The 19,973-nt window shown below is 51.5% G+C and overlaps 3 gene segments (V, D, J or C); all 3 read right to left on the reverse strand.

Annotated features, from left to right (window-relative positions):
- Positions 1 to 385: 385 nt before the first annotated feature.
- LOC122440381 lies at positions 386 to 4,967 on the reverse strand. The segment is given in 3 exon segments: positions 386 to 417; positions 4,525 to 4,809; positions 4,908 to 4,967. Coding segments are annotated over 3 exon segments (363 nt in total).
- Positions 4,968 to 9,708: 4,741 nt separating this feature from the next.
- Positions 9,709 to 10,407, reverse strand: LOC122420449. The segment is given in 2 exon segments: positions 9,709 to 10,213; positions 10,323 to 10,407. Coding segments are annotated over 2 exon segments (402 nt in total).
- An 8,700-nt stretch (positions 10,408 to 19,107) lies between these two features.
- Positions 19,108 to 19,597, reverse strand: LOC122440423. The segment is given in 2 exon segments: positions 19,108 to 19,442; positions 19,552 to 19,597. Coding segments are annotated over 2 exon segments (381 nt in total).
- Positions 19,598 to 19,973: the final 376 nt, after the last annotated feature.

Genomic DNA, 19,973 nt, shown 5'->3' on the forward strand with positions numbered 1-19,973 from the left:
TTTCATGCAAATGAACCCCCTTCCCCAAACAATTTTCTGATGCCTCCCTGAGCCCTGGGTCAGGCCCCTGTGCCTGAGGGTGGCCAGTGGGTTCACTGGGGCGGGGCTGTGGGGGTCCCGGGTGAGAGGTCACACTGGGAGCCAGGAGCAGAGGCCACCAGGCAGCGCCAGGGTCCCAGCTCCCATCCCCCATTCATCCTCAGGATCGGCCCCCGCGCGCCCCCTGGTGTCCAGGCCCAGACACACAGCCTGCGACCTGGTGACCAGAGCCCTCGGGGCAGACCCTGGCCCTGCTCTGTGCTCTGTCCCATTCTTGCCTTCTGGCCGGGCTTCCGTTCTGTGTCCCCTGAGACCTCAGGGCCGTCTGTGGGCTCCCCTCTGACCCTCAGGGTGTGTCTGTACATAGAACACTCACAGCTCAGGGTCAGGACTGAGGGGACGTCGGGGACACGTATTCCTTTAAATCAGGGTCAGGTCAGGACAGTGATGACCCCGTGGATGCAGCCTCCTGACTGCGCAGGACGCGGGTGCTTTCTCCTTCGTTAGAAATGAAGCAGTGCCTTACACACGCACACAGGCACACGCAGATTGCTTTGAGATGCTTTCCCAGGGAACTATAAGCATTTTGTTTTTATACTCTGTGATTCCACTGTAGTAGTTCCTGGTCTCCTCTTTCCTATGTAAGTTAAATAAAGCATTTGCCACGTGTTCACTCCCTGTTGTCTTGGGAATCAGAAGCTGCATTTCTGAGTGAGGCTAACTCTGCTCCCAGCTCCCAGGATGCAGAAGAGAAGCTGACTGAGGGGGCACCACCTGGGTCCAGGTGCCCAGATCATGATCACCCCCATCCTCATCTTTCATCCAAGGTTAGGAGCCCGCAGTCATCAAGGAACCTGAGTGACCATATCTGGAGCCAAAAGACCGATCCCGGATCCTGAGGGTTGGGGACCAGCAGGCATCATGGTCTGGGGTCTCTGACTGGGACCTGTTGGTTCCCGGACACCTCACACCGCCAGCTCTGCTGCTCTTTCTAGGACTGGAGGACCTGAGCACTGAACTGGACAATGGGCCCGGCTGACGCAGCACAGACTGTGCTCAGGACTCTGTGCTCAGTGGGGAGGGGACAGGTGGCACGTCACTGGTGCAGAGCCTGACTCTGAGCAGGCAGAGTGACCCTTCTGTGGTGTCAGGAACCAGCATCCTTCCTTCTGACATCTAAGGGCTCTGCCCCGTCCCCTCTGCTCATACCCCCTCCCGCTTCTCAAGGGAAAGCAGGTATAAGGAATCAACACCATAAATAATGAAGGGCCTGCCCTACCTGGCTACTCACTGTTTTCCTGGAAGAAAATATTTCACTCCTGTTCAAGTTTTCTTTTGTATTTGTACTGAAAGTTTATCGTTGCCACACAAATATGGTCAAAGTTTATGCTTTTAATTTTACAGCTGGAAACAGATTAACACACACTTTGTTGTTTTTTTTTAATTGTTTTTATTAGTTGGAGGTTAATTACTTTACAATTTTGTTCTGATTTTTGCCATACATTGACATGAATCAGCCATGGATTTACATGCATTCCCCATCCTGATTCCCCCTCCATCCTCCCTCCCCACCCCTTCCCTCTGGGTCTTCCCAGTGCACCAGCCCTGAGCACTTGTCTCATGCATCCAACCTGGGCTGGTGATCTGTTTCATGCTTGATAATATACATGTTTCGATGCTGTTCTCCCAAAACATCCCACCCTCGCCTTCTCCCACAGAGTCCAAAATTCTGTTCTGTACATCTGTAACACACACTGTGAACTACTTTTCAGTTCAGTTCAGTCCCTCAGTCGTGTACGACTCTTTGTGACCCCTTGTATCACAGCACTCCAGGCCTCCCTGTCCATCAACCACCTCCCGGAGTTTACCCAAACTCATGTCCATCCAGTTGGTGATGCCATCCAGCCATCTCATCCTCTGTCGTCCCCATCTCCTCCTGCCCTCAATCCTTCCAAGCACCAGGGTCTCTTTCAGTGAGTCAGGTCTTCGCATCAGGTGGCCAACAGATTGAAGTTTCAGCTTCAGCATCAGTCCTTCCAATGAACACCCAGGACTGATCTCCTTTAGGATGGACTGGTTGGATCTCCTCGCAGTCCAAGGGACTCTCAGGAGTCTTCTCCAATACCACAGTTAAAAACCATCAATTCGTCTGTGCTCAGCTTTCTTCACAGTCCAACTCTCACATCCATACATGACCACTGGAAAAATCATAGCCTTGAATAGATGGACCTTTGTCAGCAAAGTAATGTCTTTGTTTTTTAATATGCTATCTAGGTTGGTCATAACTTTCCTTCCAAGGAGTAAGCGTCTTTTAATTTCATGGCTGCAATCACCATCTGTAGTGATTTTTGTTTATATAATTTTAAAATTGTATAGTACTTTTAATAATTGTGAACTTGAAGATTTTTGTATTCATTCTCATTGATTTTCAGCATAATTAATTCTCATATTAATTCTTCATTTCAAAATATTTTCACATATTTTTTAACTTCTATTATTGATTTGCCAAACTTAAATGGAAGTGAAGGTCTCGGAAAAACATTCCCCCACCCGGTGCATGCATGACTCTACGTAACCCCACTAGACCAGACTGTCAGCACCCTTTATGTTTCAGGGCATCTTCATTTTCTGGGACCAGCCAAGCAGCTGTGGAGAAAATCTATGAGTGTGTGTGTGATTGGTGGGGGGTTTGGTGGGGGTGGTCCTTGTTTTCTCTATTCAGAGTTTATGGGTGTAGGTTCCATTTTAAGCCTTGGAAATGCCACCTTGAATTTCTGGATCCCTGAAATCACGCTGACACCCTCTTCTGTTAGAGCACCCGAGTCATAATTCTCACCAACAGGTTGCGGGTCACAAAGGCACTCTTGGTGGAGAGGTGACCCCAGGTGCCCACTGCAGGGGAATCTCAGAACTCCCTCGCTCCTGGAGTTCAGGAACCTCTTGCTGCACCTCCTTTTCTCAGACATATCAGCTTATCTGGGACTAGAGGAGGATGGTTCCAGGGCTGTTTTTTCCTCTATGTCTTTTCTCACATTTTCTATTTCTTTGCTAGAACTTCCTCCCTTGTGCTTCATGGCAGGTGAAGACCATGTTTGCAGGGAGAATTGTGATCCATTTGGGAATGATTGTTATCTTTTGATTATTGGAGTATAGCTGCTTTCCAATGACACTCTGGTGTTGGAGAAGACTCTTGAGAGTCCCTTGGACAGCAAGGAGAACAAAGCAGCCAATCTTTAAGGAAATCAACCTTAATTACTCCTAAAAGGACAATGCTAAAGCTGAGGCTGCAATTCTTTGGCCACCTATGTGAATAGCCGACTCATTGGAAAAGACTGTGATGCTGGGAAAGACTGAGGGCAGGAGGAGAAGGGGATGACAGAGGATGAGATGGTTGGATGGCATCACCGCCTCAATGGACTTGAACTTGGGCAAACACCAGGAGATGGTGAGGGACAGAAAGCCCAGCGTGCTACAGTGCATGGGGTCACACAGAGTCAGACACGACTTTGTGACTGAACAGCAGCAAGCTGCGTTCCACTGTTGTGCTCTGTTCAGTGACTGTATCTAAGTGACACTCATGTTTGGAACTAAAGCCTGGGGTATCTGCTCACTGTGTCTGTGGTTTCTCTTGCATGCTTGTCATTTTCAGCACACAGACTTCTGGTCTTCCTCAGATTTATCTTAGAGTGTTTTATATTGATTGTATCATACATGTTAGTGTTTCTATTTTTAGAAACTAAAGATTCATTCAGTTCAGCTCCTTGAGCTCTGGCTGTGTCACTGACAGTATTGTCTGTAATTCCCTGCACAACACTTGGCAGAGTCAGCGGGGGACAGACGAGCCTGGCTTGTCCCCCTGGTCATTCTCAGGCTGGGGTGTGGCCTAGAAGTTTGGCCCCTCCTTGGCTGCCAAGGTCTGGGATGGGGACCTGGAGAGCTGACCAGCCTGACTCCTGGCCAGGCTAAGGCTGGAGGCTGTGATGGGCTGGAGCCCCAGTGGCACCTGACCCCCAGGGTCATGGGGCCCTGCCCGCTTCAGCCAGGAGGGTCTGGGAGACCAGGTCCCCGCACAGTGATGCTGAGACCCCTGCCAGGGTGCAGTTGCTAGATTTCATCTGCCAGCCCTAGAGGTCATCAAGGGTCATCATCAACATCAGCAAGGAGAGTCATGCTGGTTGTGCTGGGGACTCTGACTCTCAATGTTGTTGATAAAATGTGGACCTGATTCCCCTCCACATCTTTATGGGCGGAGAGGTGTCCCCTTGAAGAGCTGGACACCTCAGAGGAGAGACAGGAGCAGGCACGGGGCCATGAACCATTGGAAGGAGATGGGACCCCAGAGCCCCCTCCCCATGGGCTGCTGAGCATTTCCGCCCTCTCTCTGCCTCTCCTGCCTCAAAACTCTGAGCCCTCTGAGCACAAGGGCAGGTTTTGGTGGTGCTTCCCCATGAGGTTGCATCACTGTGGTATTGTAACTACTACTACCCAGACCACAGTAATCGACAGCCTCGTCCTCAGGCTGGGCCCCCGTGATGGTGAGGGCGGCTTTGTTTCCAGAGATGGAGCCAGAGAAGTGAGCAGGGATTCCAGAGGGGCGGCTGTTTGTGCTGTAGATAACAGTTCTGGGAGCCTGGCCTGGGGTCTGCTGGAACCAGCCGGGGTAGTTACTGCTAGTGACTGACCCAGAGCTGAGGCCACAGGTCAGGGTGACCATCCCTCCTGGAGACACTGACAGTGCTGGCTCCTGGACCACAGTCAGAGCATCCACCCCTAAAAGGAACAAGAGAGAGACAGGGGTTGTTATGGAGACAAGGGCCCTGAGACCCTGCGTGGAGGTGGCCCAAGGGTGCAGAGTCCCGGCCCCTGACCTGAGCCATAAGCCAGCAGCCCGAGCAGAAGCACCGTCCAGGCCATGGTGGGGACCCTCCCGGGACGCGGCCTCCTCAGCCTCCTGGGCTGGAGGTGGGGTCCTGGGACTTTTCATGCCTCCAGCCCATCAGGAAGAGGAGGGGCTTCATGCAAATCACTTCCTCCTCTCCCTGCCCAGGTCACCTGAGGTCCCTGGGGTGGGGGGACTTGAAGGAGGCAGATGCTGGACCTCACACAGAGCGGGGACAGAATCAGAAGGAGCCCCTGAGTGATGGGGCGACATCTTTCAGCAAATGTGCTCCTGTGACCTTGGTGACCTCGGTCATCTATCTCCTCCCCAAAGTATCTGAGGCTGAAGGAGGAGTTTGCAAGTCTGTCTCTCTTGCCCCAATAATCTAGCCTTTCCCAAACCTGAGCCCATCTTTAGAACACTCTCCGTCCTTCTCCGGGAACTGCTGTGTCCCGTCTGTGTGATGCTATCCGTCCTTGTCCCTCCAGCCCTGAGCCCAGTAGGAAATCCCAGAGCCTGTGTCTGCTGTGAAGGGAAATGCGTGGCCCTTGAACACAATCTTGTAAAGTGTCTCTAGTCCCAGCGCTGGTGAATCAGGGGTAGGGGTTGAGAGTGACATGTAGAGACACAGGCCTGGGGTGACGGCCTCCTGTGCTAGAAAAACCATGACAATGTGGAGTAGCTTCAATAGACCTGTAGGGGAAAGGTCACCATGTCATCATGCAATGATGATAGCTTGCAAGTTCAGTTACAATAAAGTGGGAACATGTGTCTCATCATCGGAAATAGAAAAGCACCATGTGTGAACAGGTAGGTGTGCTGAGCACCGTGGACACTGTAAAACTCCCTTCCCTGTGGTTCTGCTGTGGAGCCGATGGACTCGGGAGGAGGAGGGATGTGGGGGCAACGAGGACGAGAAAGAGCTCAGACATCTCAAGTGTTAACGTGTGTGGAAGAGACGGGAAAAGTCTTGTTCACCTCTTGTTTCTTTAACATGAAAAATGTTAAATGCTATTCTTATTTTGTATCCTTGTTAGATTTGCTGCTAAAGTAGCTGTTTAATAACAATCACATGATTTTTGTCAGAGGTGTTAGAGAACCTCAACTCATAGATGTGAAAAATATGATATTCCTAGTTAATCCTTTTCTTATTATACAAATGTACTGATGATAGCTTTGGAAAATATGTGATTTCATATATCTCAAGTTTTTAGATCAGAGAAGTGGCCACATAAAGGAAAGGAACAACTAACGAAGCCACAAAACCTGAAACAATGTCAGTTTCCATAGTTCACTCTAAAATGTTGAAATTGTCAAATAACACAACAGGGATAATTTCAAATGACATAGAAGGTGACAAAGGGTCCTTGCCTGCATCCCTCTCCCACTGTGAACACCAGGTGTTCTGTGGGCAACGGGGCAGCCCCTCTGCAGGGGTCTCTCATCCCCTGTCCAGGTATCCCTGGAGGTCGAGGTTACTGCAGGAAGTTCATTTTTGTTTTATGATCCTCCCTCTGTCTTTGGTTGGATGTCAGGTCTGGGCACTGACCCCACGACAGAGGAACAGGAAATGAGAGGCAAGCCTGTGGCTCTGAGCTGAGAGCTGCCGCGTCTCCTGGGGGCCCAGGTGCAGGAACGTCACCCTCCTGTGAGGACCCTGCTGCCCGCGTGGGTAAGAGCCAGGGGAGGAGGTGCCAGCCTGCCTGGCCAGGACCCTGAGCTCTCAGGACCAGGCCCACAGCGCCCCCTGCTGGACTCAGACCTCCCCCTCCCGCCCTTCACACAACAGCCTCCTGGAAGGGCTTTCTCACACTTGCAGGAGGGTCATTCTTCTTTTTTTTTTTTTTTTAGCTCTACCACTTTGTTGCTACCAGCCCACCTCCCTCCACCCTCGTGCACACACGCTCAGTCATGTAACCCCATGGACTGCAGCCCGCCAGGCTCCTCTGTCCATGGACTTTTCCAGGCAAGAATACTGGAGTGGGTTGCCATTTCCTTCTCCAGGGAGGGTCATTCTGATGTCACCTCCCAGGGCAGTAGAATGAGTCCTCTCCGTGGAGTATGGATCTGGTCATTAATTTTTCCAAGTAACTTTGACTTCAGACCTTTTAATGCAGTGCTGATAAACAAATGAATTTCAGGATTCCCTGAGGTCTGAGTTTGCTCTGCCTCGCTCCTGGGTTCACTATCAGAACACAACCACCTGAACCAGGTTCCAGGATTCAAAATCCCAGATGCCCGTGGTTTGTTTCTGGTCACAATTCTGTCTGAGTTTCCCTCCCAGGTTGATATGTGGTTGATGTTGGTTTTGCAAGGTCACTAGGGTCTGTCCCAACCCGGAGTGCACCGCTCTGTTCCTATCTCTGTCTTTCCCAAGACAGTATGAGGTTCTCAGGATAACAAATATTCCCTTGATCACTTTCAGGGATTCTCATTTACCCTTGAACATGGTCCTCACAGTACTTTTTGACTCACATATTTAAAGATTAAAGATGTTTTGAGTCGAATTTTGTAAGCTTTCTATATTAAATGCTTGATATAAAAGATTATAACTATAAATGGGAATCTCATCCTTGTCAGGGCTCCTCCTTCATTCCTGATTGAGAAAACCTTCTGACCTGTTACCTGATCTTCACTGGACATGGTTGACATTCATTTGTTAGACTCCATAGATTTAATGAGGGTGGGTTTATAAGGTCTGTATCCAAAATAGTGACATTTGTCCAATATCATCTCAAACAAGGAACCAGGGAGGGAAAGGTGGGAAGTTCATGAGGGAAAAGAGGGGAAAAAGGACAAGTGAGGAATCTGAGAGTCGCATCCTAAGGGGGAGGGTCTCCTTCACCTGGAGAGGAGGGCTCCGAGGGTGCAGTGTCCCGAGAAAAGGAGGCACCCAGCTTCCCTAAGGGTCAGGGCTCAGGGCTGAGCAGGAGAGGGATGTTTGGGGGAAGGGAGAGGCCCCTGGGGCTCCAGGGCACAGATGCTGGACTTCTCCTTCCTCGGCATCCTGCTCAGTACCTGTGAGGGACCCTGTGTATCTGGGCACATGGGCATTCTGCTTGGATTTGGAGACCAGAGAGAAAGGGAGACAATTTCACGGACCCCAAAATGATGGACCAGGATGAGGGTATGAGACTGCCTGGATTTAACAGCAGAAGTGACAGCAGAGACCTAACCCAGCCCTGCTGAGGTCACCATCAGGCTCAGGGCAGTAATGGTCCCACACGGGGGTAGAGGGCAAACTTCCGTCAGACATCCCCATCACACGGGAATTCCTTGTGGCTGTGGTTAGTGATGAGGTCTGTGACACTGATGACCAGTTTCCTCATCAGGATGGGGTCCAAAGTGATCAAGGAGGGCGTGGGGACCAACCAGGAGCCAGAGAGCAGGGCTGAACCTCTCAGTGTCCCTCACCTCTGTCCTGGTCACAAAGGCAGGGCTTTGCCTGGAATCCCTGGTCATCATTGCTGTGGGGATCCCGAGGTCCCTGCTGCTCCCTCTGCAGGAGACAGTGTCCCTGGATCTGGGCTCATCAAGGGCATCACAAGCAGAGGGACGTGGGCATATCTTGGGGAGCCCCTGCTCCTGACAGTCCACAGACCACCCCGACTCTGAAGTAGGAAATGCTCCGATGGGGTGGAGAGGAGATGGGGAGGGCAGGACACAGCCAGCACCTGTGGGTCAGGAGAACCATTCCCGGGGTTCCCTGCATCCTGCAATGTGTCACCGGTGCCCCTCACTCCTCAAGGTCTCTTCTCTGACCCTTTCAGGAGCAGAGTTCACACCCTGGGGGATGGTGCGCCTGGTGGGATGGTCCACAGACTCTGCTGAAGGCGCATCTGGGAAAGCCTCCTGCTCCTGATCTCAGGGAAGGGAGCTCAGATCCACGGCTCTCTTGATCACACGGATGATCGGGGTGCACTCCGTGGTGTCAGAATCTGTTTACATTTTCTGAGACTTCAGCAAAACTGACTGAACAATTGGGAGTAGAATTATTATGAACTAGAACATACCCCAGGAATTCATTGATTCTGGGGAATTTATTTGAAATTTGATAGTTCTCTAAGAACAAGCCCCTGACAGGCTGAGGTTCTCGTCCCGGTTTCCACCTGCCTGTGTCTCTGTGAGAAGCCCTGTTGTACCAGCCTGCATGGTCAGAGTCAGCCTCGGCCTCAGGCTCCAGCACAGAGACGAGCAGGAGCCCTGCATTGTCCGAGGCACCTTTGGATCCAGAAAAACCCGCGGGGACCCCAGAGCCTGGTTCTTCCTGGAGTCTGAGTGGTAGGACAGGAGGGCTGAGGAGGGCTCACTGGCTTCTGCTGGTCCCAGTATAGAGCACAGCGGCAACAGTGATGTCCCTGGTCAGGGTGCGGGAAGCCACAGCGTCACCTGTGGTCTGGGGGGGACAGGGGTCTCCCCACACACGGGCCGTGACACACCACTGATGGTGTCACAGTCCAGGGCATCAGGGCTGTGGTGTGGACACCCACACCACCCAGCTCTAGGGGCTTAGCTATCCTGTGTGAGAGAAACCAAGAATAACCAGGGGGTAGAATTCATATACCTGCAACCTTATAGACGACAGCTAACAATACAGCCATTAAGTTGAGATTCTTCTAAATTATCAGTTGAAAATAATAGGAATACACACTACTCAAGATCAGAAATTAAAATGATAGTGTTTGAACAAGTTGGTTTGAACATGGTGATTTGAACAAATTTGCTTTCCACTAAATGGTCTCACGTGGAGCAGAAGGACTGGAAAGAGCAGCTGAGGGCGTTGGGGTGAAAACCTTGGCAGTAAGCTGTAAAGTACAGCCAAACATTCGTGTTCCCACCGTGTGAAATGAAATACGATTTATGTCCATTTCAGAGCTGCTGCTACAGTGTCTGCTTTGACAGAGATGTTTCAGCCCTGGGAGGCCCATGTCTGGAGCAGAGCAGGTTTTTATCTCACTTCCCCCCAGGCCTGGAGCACTGTGCAATCTTCATAGCTACTACTTCCGTAAGTTGCACAGTAATAATCCCCCTCGTCTTCAGCCTGGAGTGAAGTGATGGTCAGGGTGGCTGTGTTCCCAGACCTGGAGCCAGAGAATCGGTCCGGGACCCCTGAGTGTCGACTGGTGGTATCATAGATAAGGCTTCTGGGGGCCGATCCTGGGATCTGTTGGAACCAGCCCACATCATCACCACGCCCAATGTTGCTGCTGCTCCCAGTGCAGGTGATGGTGACCCTCTGGCCCGGGAACCCAGACACGGAGGGCGGCTGAGTCAGCACATCCTGGGCCCAGGATCCTATAATGGGGAGAGACAGAGATGGTGACTCTGGGGTCCAGACACGAGAGTGGGGAACACAGCATATGTGTCTTCCCAAGCCCCTTCCCCTGTCCCACCATCCAGTCACCTGTGCAGAGAGCGACCAGGGTGAGGAGCAGAGGGGACCAGGCCATGGTGGACATGGTCAGGGTGTCCTGCCTTCTGTGGCCCCACAGCTGAGCAGAGCGTCCCCACACCGCTCCTTCCCCTCTTCATACTCTGAGAGGGGGAGGGGCCTTTCATGCAAATGACCCCCCACCCCCAGCTCTCTGATGCCCCCCTGGGCCCTGGGTCAGGTCCCTGTCCCTCGGGGTAGCCAGATCGGGGGTGGGGTTGTGTGGGGCTTGGGAGTGGGAGGTCCCCGCTGGGAGCCATTCATGTAAATGATGACCCCCCACTCCCTGTTACACTGTGGGTTCATGACCCTTCAGAACAGCCTGGGAAAGCCCCCTGGTGTCCCGTCCAGACACACTTCCTGTTACCTGGTGATCAGAGTTAACTCTCCCAACACTGGTTTTGACATGACACAGTTCAGGAAGTGTTTGGTTGGAAAAGAACTGCCAAGGTAGTTCACCCTGTAGTGCCTGTGCGTGTTACACTGTGGGTGTGTGACTTTGAGACTTTAAATGAACCAAAATGTGTTCATGGATTAGTGAAAATCTAGGGTCATAACTTTAAATAGGTGCATAAATATAACTGAAGGAAATGTTGTTCAGTCGCTAAGCTGTGTTCGACTCTGGTTTAATTTTGCATTGCCACGGTATTCTTTTTAAAACATCATTTTTTTTGTAGGTTCTGTTCATCAAATAAGACAATTTTAACTAAATCACATGAGAGGTATCTTATGAAATTTTATTATTAAATGAAAGAACATTTTTACAAAGATATTGGCATTCTTAATTATAATGGCCTCTGAGTGAGGCAGGGCCAGAAGCAACCTCTCTAACAGTTATGGGTCTCCACTGAGGGATTTTCATGTCTTAGCAGGAAGCTCTATCTGTGAAAACAGGGCAGGCTGAGTTATCAGAGCCACGGGTCCGTCTCAGGTCTGAGATGAGACACAGGCCATGACAAGGCAGATCAGTTGTCCTCAGGAAGCTGAGACGTGACCACGGGGAGCAAACCTGACTTAGACATGGTCCAGATGGAGCAGTAGTGATCGCCCCTGGGTCAGAGCCCCAGGAGGGTGCCTGCTTTCCCAGCCGAGGGCCCCAACAGCTTCTCTGCTCACTGTGCATAAAATCAATCCCACAGCAGCTGAGCAGAGACACTCCTCAGCCAGGAATCATTTTCCAGATCTCAGGACAAGGGTTTCTCTCCCAACATGATTCCTCACTCAAGGGCACAGAGATCGGAGTGTGAACATTCACGGGATAAATCAGCTACTAGAGGGCTTCATGGATCTCTTGGGAAACAAGGGGAACCTGGGGAGGAGCAGGGAAGAAACAAACTGTGGTCACACATAGACCCAGAGACCTGAGGCTTCCCGGGAAGGAAGGGTTAAAGAGGTTCAAGGAGGGGGAGGAGGAAGTGAGTGTCCAGTTCAGGAAGATCTGGAAACATGTCCATGACCTTCTGACAGAATGAGCTTGGTCATGACCATGGAAGTCACCAGTGCAGGTTTGTAGAGAGAAAGGCTCATGATTGGGGAAAGTCATGAATGAGGGGAGCTGGAGCAGAGACTCTTAGCAAAGAGATGAGGAGGAGCAGGAGCAGGCTGAGGAGAGCTGGAGGGGTGCACAGGGTGGGCTCTTGGGGCTCCTCCCCTGCTCTGTTTTTGGGAAGAGGGTGTGGACTGATGTCCACCTCACCCCTTCACCCTCCAATTCTGGGTGCTCGGCCCCTTGTGCAGCGTCACTCCCAGGAGAAGGCCTGGGGGCCGAGGCTCAGAGTCTGTCCCCTGAGAGGAAGCACCTGCTGTCATGTCCAACTCAGGCCACTGAGCCCGGGTGCAGGGCCAGGTCAGGGGCCACGTGGGTGTCTTGAGGCTTTGCCAGTTCTGAGCTGGTGCACAGCGCCCCCTGGTGGCCTATGTGGGAACCGTCACCGTGGTGAGATTGTGAGCAAGGTGCTGCTCAGTTGCTTGGTTCTCAATCCTGCCTGACTCTTGTGACCCATGGACTGTAGCCCACCAGGCTCCTCTGTCCATGGGATTCTCCGGTGTGAACACTGAAGTGGGTTGCCGTTTCTTGCTCCAGAAGATCTTCCCAACCCAGGGACAGCGCCCACATCTCTTATGACTCTTGTCTTATGTTGGTAGGAGGATTCCTTACCACTAGTGACACCTGAGAAGCCTCATGAGGAAGGAGGGATTGCCTTTTTTCTTGTCACCAAATACTTTGCCAATGAACAAGTGAATTAAATAATAAGTTTTACATGTCTTTGATAACATACAGAGAATTCTCTTTTATTTCCATGTATTTTATTTTCAAATGATTCTGACTACTTTTTCTCATGATTCTTTTTTTTTTCTTTCACTTATCTCCTTTTCCTTAGGACCCAAGAGTGTTTGTATTTGCTCATCAAATAGATTTGATGATTTATCCCTAAAATATGTGTCACCTGATTTCCTCATCTGAGGCATTTCAGCATTAATGTCTATGCAATCTCACTTCCCTTCAATATTTAATTTCCTGGTTCTTGACAGAAGTGACAATTTTTACTGGATCCTGGACTTTGTGGAAATTACTTGAAGAAACTCTGAGTTCCATTTCCTTTTCCTTTAACAGGACATCCTTCTGTGGCGGAAGGTCAGGAATGTGTGTTCACTGCCCACTGACCCAGCAAGGGCGGCACTGACCCCCCTGCTCTGTGCTGCTGACTCCGACCTGGGAACCGGGGGCAACTCCTGTCAGCAGCTCCTTCATCCAGGGGTGTGTGTGACCACCCCTTGTGAGATGCTGCCCTGGGGACGGGAGTCGAGCTGAGGGGGCAGCTATGCTGCAGTCAGGGGACACTCAGTCCCCTGGGTTCCGTGGTCTCAGGGACTCCAGGAAGGGAGGGGCAAACACCTTGCCCTGGGAGCCCCATGGCTGTGGGGGAAGCAGAATTTTGTCTCTTTCCACTCTGGCCTGAAGCACTGAGGAAACTTTCAAGCTGTCAGCCCATGAGAAACAGTAATAATCAGTGTTGTCCTCAGCCTGAACTGAGGTGGTCAGAGAGGCTGAGTTGCCAAATTTGGAGCCAGAGAATCAATCTGTGACCCCTGAGGGTCGTTTGCTAATTTCATAGGTCAGGAGTCTGGGGGCCTTCCCTGGGAGCTGTTGGTTCCAGCTCACATAATAACCCCCAAAGTTGTTGCTGCTTCCAGTACAAGAGATGGTGACCCTCTGACCCAAAGTCGCGGACATGGAAGGCAGCTGAGTCAGCACAGCCTGGGCCCAGGATCCTGGAAGGGGGAGAGACAGAGATGGTGACTCTAGGGTCCAGACACGAGAGCAGGGAGTACGGCCAGTGTGTCTTCCCAGGGCCCTTTCCCTGTCCCCGCATCCAGTCACCAGTGCAGAGAGTGACCGGGGTGAGGAAAAGAGTGGCCCTGGCCATGGTGGACATGGTCACTGCATCCTGCCGTCTGTGGCCCCACAGCTGAGCAGAGCGTCCCCACACCGCTCCTTCCCCTTTTCATACTCTTGAGAGGGGGAGGGTCCACTCATGCAAATGACCCCCCATCCCCCCGACCCCGGGCCCTGGGTCAGGCCCCTGTGCCTGAGGGTGGCCAGTGGATTCACTGGGGCGGGACTGTGGGGGTCCCGGGGTGGGAGGTCACACTGGGAGCCATGAGCAGAGGCCACCAGGCAGCGCCAGGGTCCCAGCGCCCATCCCCCTAACCACCCTCAGGATCGGCCCCCGCGCGCCCCCTGGTGTCCAGGCCCAGACACACAGCCTGTGACCTAGAGCCCAGAGCCCAGGTAGCAGGGAGAACTACCTGCTCTGTGCTCTGTCTCTTTCTGGGGGGTCAGGCCAGGTGCCTGTTCTGTGTCCCCTGTGACCTCAGGGCCGCCTGTGGGCTCCCCTCAGACCCTCAGGGTGAGTCTGTACACGGCGCCCTCACAGCTCAGGGGTCAGGACTGAGGGGATGTCGTGGACACATATTCCTTTAAATCAGGGTCAGGTCAGGACAGTGATGACCCCGTGGATGCAGCTATATACTCCGTGACCCCACTGTAGTAGTTCCTGGTCTCCTCTTTCCTACGTGAGTTAAATAAAATATTTACCACGTGCTCACTCCCTATTGGTTTGGGAATCAGAAGCTGCCTTCCTGAGTGAGGCTAACTCTGCTCCCAGCTCCCAGGACACAGAAGAGAAGGTGACTGTGGGGGCACCACCTGTGTCCAGGTGCCCGGCTCATGATCACCCCCATCCTCCTCCTCTTTCATCCAAGGATAGGAGCCCCCAGTTGTCACGGAATCTGAGTGACCACACCTGGAGCCAAAGGACCCATCACGGATCCTGAGGGTTGGAGACCAGCAGGCATCATATCTGGGGTCTCTGGCTGGGACCTGTTGGTTCTCAGACACCTCACACCACCAGCTCTGCTGCTCTTTCCAGGACTGGAGGACCTGAGCACTGAACTGGACAATGGGCCCGGCTGAGGCAGCGCAGACTGTGCTCAGGACTCTCTGCTCAGCGGGAAGGGGACAGGTGGCACGTCCCTGCTGCACAGCCTGACTCTGAGCAGGCAGAGTGAGCCTTGTGTCGTGTCAGGAACCAGCATCCTTCCTTGTGACATCTAAGGACTCCACCCCGTCCCCTCTGCTCATACCCCCTCCTACTTCTCAAGGGAAAGCAGGTATAAGAAAGCAACACTATGAATAATGAAGGGCTTGCACTACCTGGCTACTCACTGTTTTCCTGGAAGAAAATATTTCACTCTTGTTCAAATTTTCTTTTATCTTTCTTGCTGATTGTTTATTGTTATCATACAAATACAGTCAAATTTTATGTTTTTTTAATTACTGGGACCAGAATAACACACAGTTTGAACTACTTTTAAATTTATATAATTTTAAAGTTATATACTATTTTTGATAATTGTGGACTTGAACAATTCTCATTTTCATTAATTAACATTGTCATTAATTTTCAGTGTAATCTCATATTTATGACTCATTGGAAAACATCTTTTGCTAGGAAAGATTGAGGGCAGGAGGAGAAGGCGATGACAGAGGTTGAGATGGTTGGATGGCATCACGGATCCAATGGACTTGAACTTGGCAAACTCCAGGATGGTGAAGGACAGGGAAGCCTGGTGTGTTGCAGTCCATGGGGTCAGACACGACTCAGCGACTGAACAAGTTGCTTTATGATGCTGTGCTACTTTTCATGACTGTTATCTAAGTTACACTCAGTGTTTTGAACTGAAGACCAGGAGTCCCTGTTCACTGTGCCTTTAATTTCTCTTGCATGCTTGTTTTCAGCACACAGACTTCTGATCTTACTCAGATTTATCTTCAAGTGTTTTATATTGGTCGTATCATACATGTTAGTGGCTTTATTTTTAGAAACTGGAGATTCATTGCTGCTGCTACTGCTAAGTCACTTCAGTTGTGTCCGACTCTATGCGGCCCCACAGATGGCAGCCCACCAGGCTCCCCCATCCCTGGGATTCTCCAGGAAAGAATACTGGAGTGGGTTGCCATTTCCTTCTCCAATGCATGAAAGTGAAAAGTGAACTACAAAATACAATTCACGTCTGCATGTTGACTTTTATATCACAAAATCCCAAGTGAAACACTCACAGAAGCCTGTCTTATTGACTGCTTGACCCTGAGCTGGGCCTGGCCTGAAACCACCTATTCTAGGCTCAGCCAGTGTCTCCATCGAAAAGTTTTTATCTCTGAACAAGTAATGTTTGCCCAAGAAAACCGGCATTGGATAAAACTATCTTAGCAATCTAAAAGCTGAATTGAAGCAAAAGATACAATATTATCAAATCTGCTGGTTTGAGGAAAATCAGTTCCTTGTCTAACATCTGACAATTGGAAGTCATCCCCTGAACTAGACTTCATCCGAGCCGCGAGCAGGCATGAGTGGAGGTTTTTGTCTCACTTCCTCACTGGTCTGAAGTGCCGTGTAAACATTACTGCCGCCATGCCACACAGCACAGTAATAATCGGCCTCGTCCTCGGGCTGCAGCCCAGAGATGAGCAGGAGCCCTGCGTTGGTCGAGGCATCTTTGGATCCAGAGAAGCGGCTGGGGACCCCGGAACCCTGGTGCTTATCGGAGTCTGACTTGAACCTCAGGAGCTACTGGGGTGGGCTCCCTGCCTTCTGCTGATACCAGTATATAGTATAGCTGCCAACACTGTAGCCGCTGCTCAGGGTGCAGGAGAGTCTGGCTGATGCTCCCGGAGACTCGGACAGGGAGGCGGGCTGAGTCAGCACAGGCTGGGAGACGGAGCCTGCAGACACAGACACGCGGGAGACCGGGCAGGAGCTGCGGGAAAGGTTCGCAGAGTCTGCGCCCCGGGGGCTGATGCAGGCCGGGACCGAGCCCTGGTGCCTGGGGCCGTCACTACCTGTGCAGAGAGAGGAGCTCGAGCAGGAGAGGAGTCCAGGCCACGGTGCTCACAGGACCCTGGTCCCCACAGTGGGGCTGGGCTGCCCCAGGCCTCCTGTTCTCCCCCAGACTCTGAGAGGAGGGGCTGCCAGGCAAATGGTGGCCCACCCAGGGCCCACCCATCCATCCCCTCTCAGCCCTGATGCTGGAGCTCAGCTCACAGCCCAAACTCGGGGATAGAGTGGAGTTCCCTCTTGGGAGCCCCTGGAGGAAGCACCTGCTGAGACCACATGTCAGGGGACCCTGCAGCCAGAGAGGACACACTGCTGAGTCCCCCCCACCGGGAGTGCAGTCCCCGCCCCGAGCCCAGCTCCTGGAGGGAGTGATGCTCTATGAGCAGCTGTTCAGGGACCGCACGGCAGTCCCACAGCGCCACCTGCTGGTCACATGTGGAAAATACAAAACAAAAAGCAAAAATAACCTCTAGAATTAAGGAGGTAAAATGCAAACTTTTCTAGGAAGGTGCACATCGGTGGGCTAGTAGAGAAAACAAGCAAGAAGATTAATTTCCTCAGAAGAAGATGGAAATTTTTACTATGAAATTAGTCCACAAAAAGACATAACATGTATTTCCTCACCTGAAATATGTAACAAACTTGAGCCACTACATTGTTCTAATTGATTTGCATTGTATACATGTCTTTTTAAAAACATTGAAAAAGATGCAATATTTCCTAGTTTATTGAGAATTAGTTAAAACATTTGTACATATACCCAAAAAATTTATAAGAGGAAATATTACCAGCCACTAACATTAAATATTGATCAAAATGTTCTAATCAGAAAGTTAACAAAAAATTCCAAATTTAAGAATGTGATACTGATACCAAATGTTGTTTTCTCCCATCTACAAGTTGTATTTTATATTAAGATATATTAAAAAATAAATTTAGAACCAAGAATAAAATCCCTGTAAAAATAGAAACACCTAAACATAATTGTAGTATGGCTAGTACATACTCATTTACATACATGTAATTTTTTACAGGAGGACAAGCAAGAGGACTTAATGTCTCCATTAATTGGGAAAAGTAAGCGACAAAAATAATGTTAATCAGTGTAAAGTAAAATTATGGTTTTGTGTTCAGATTAGATGTTCTTGTAACTTAGCTATTTAATAAAATTCATATGATTATTTTCTTTTCTCAACACGTCTTTGCGAGATTCATCTCACATCAAACAAAATATTCATTCTAAATGAATTCTAAAGTCCTGTTATTCCAATGCATGGATGATTGTGTAGGGAAAAATAGGAAAATAGGTGAAGATAGGAACTGGTAAATGACATAACCATCAGCGTGTGGCCCAGGCCCCTTGAAGGAGGGTGAGAAGGTGACAGGAAGCATGGGTGTCCCACGCCCTGTGTCCAGATTCCAGAAGCACAAGGCAGGGCAAAGGCCTCCAAACCCACATCCCGTCACTGTCCCCTAAAGGACAGTCTTGGTTCAGGAGTGAGGACGTGAAGGGAGGGGTCCAGGTTGTGGAGGAGGGCCCCCAGGACCCTGCTCTTGAGACAAAGTTGTTGACATGGAGAAAGTCCCTCCCCTGGGGTCTCTTATCCTCTGTCCAGGCATCACTGTAGGTCAAGTTTACTGACATTTCTGTTGTGTCATTTCCCATCCATCCTAGCCTGGACCTCAGGTCTAGGCACTGACCCCGCGGACAGAGGAGCAAGACTGTTGCTCACAGCTGAGAGCTCTCATGTCCCCTGGGGCCCAGGTGCAGGAAAGTCACTCTCCAGTGAGTGCCCTGCTTCCCACGTGGGCAAGAGCCAGTGGAGGAGGTTCCCAGGCTGCCTGGTCAGGAGCCTGGAGCCCTGGGTGAGCCTGAGAGGCTGTCACAGGAAAGGCAGGAGCAGCAGCCTGGGCCTCAGCTCAGCCCAGTAAGGGCCAAGGAGCCTGAACGCCAGACTTGAGGCCAGGGAACCAAGCAGGGACCCCCTGCGTCCACTACTAGCATCAGAGAGAAGGAGAGCTGCTGGGACCAGGACACATACTGGACACTCTGATGAGTCCAGAATCAGACAGAACTGTACTGGGTTTCTCTGGTTCTGACCTGACCCATCATGGACTCTGACCCCAGGGCACCTGCCCCTGGCACCAGGGATTTCTGCTCAAGTTAGGAAAATCAGACAATGTTTTGCTGCCAAGGCAAGCTGGAGAAGGGGTGAATTAAAAAGCTGTGAACATATTTTTCTAGACCAAATTCCCTGGTGTGACTCTTAACCCAGTCCTCAGCCAAACAGACAAGTGAAGCGGCTGCCTTTGCAGAGGATGTTTCTGCCCTGGCTCTAAGAAAACAGCAAGTTTTTGTCTCACTTCCCCCTGGCCTGGAGCACTGTGGGACTAATAAGACTGAGGTTAGCAGACGCACAGTAATAATCAGCCTCGTCCTCAGCCTGCAGCGGAGTGATGGTCAGGGTGCCTGTGTTGCCAGACTTGGTGCCAGAGGATCGGTCGGGGACCCCCGAGGGTCGCTTGTTACTATCATAGATCAGGGTTTTAGGGGCTGATCCTGGGAGCTGTTGGTACCAGCTCACACCCAATATGCCAGTGTTGCTGCTGCTCCCAGTGCAGGAGATGGTGACCCTCTAGCCCGGGGACCCGGACACGGAGGGCGGCTGAGTCAGCACAGCCTGGGCCCAGGATCCTGGAAGGGGGAGAGACAGAGATGATGACTTGGGGGTCCAGACACGAGAGCAGGGAGCAGGGCCCGTGAGTCTTCCCAGGGCCCTTCCCCTGTCCCCCCATCCAGTCACCTGTGCAGAGAGCGACCAGGGTGAGGAGCAGAGGGGAACAGGCCATGGTGGGCATGGTCAGGGGGTCCTGCGGTCTGTGGCCCCACAGCTGAGCAGAGCGTCCCCACACCGCTCCTTCCCCTCTTCATACTCTGAGAGGGGGAGGGGCCTTTCATGCAAATGACCCCCCCAGCTCTCTGACCCACCCTGGGCCCCCGGGTCAGGTCTCTGTGCCTGTTTGGGGGCTGGGTGAGGACTGGGGCGGGGCTCTTGGGGCCCAGGGGTGGGAGGTCCCATCTGGGAGCCCTGAGCAGTGGTTGCCTGGCAACCTCAGGGGCTGGCCCGGCTCTCAGCCCACCAACCACCTCAGGAATGGCCCTTGCGCGCCCCCTGCTGTCCATACCCAGACATGCTTCCTGTGACCTGGTGACCAGACAGCTCCT

Source organism: Cervus canadensis, chromosome 1 (genome assembly GCF_019320065.1).
Source record: "Cervus canadensis isolate Bull #8, Minnesota chromosome 1, ASM1932006v1, whole genome shotgun sequence".
In the NCBI taxonomy this organism is placed as follows: Eukaryota; Metazoa; Chordata; class Mammalia; order Artiodactyla; family Cervidae; genus Cervus; species Cervus canadensis.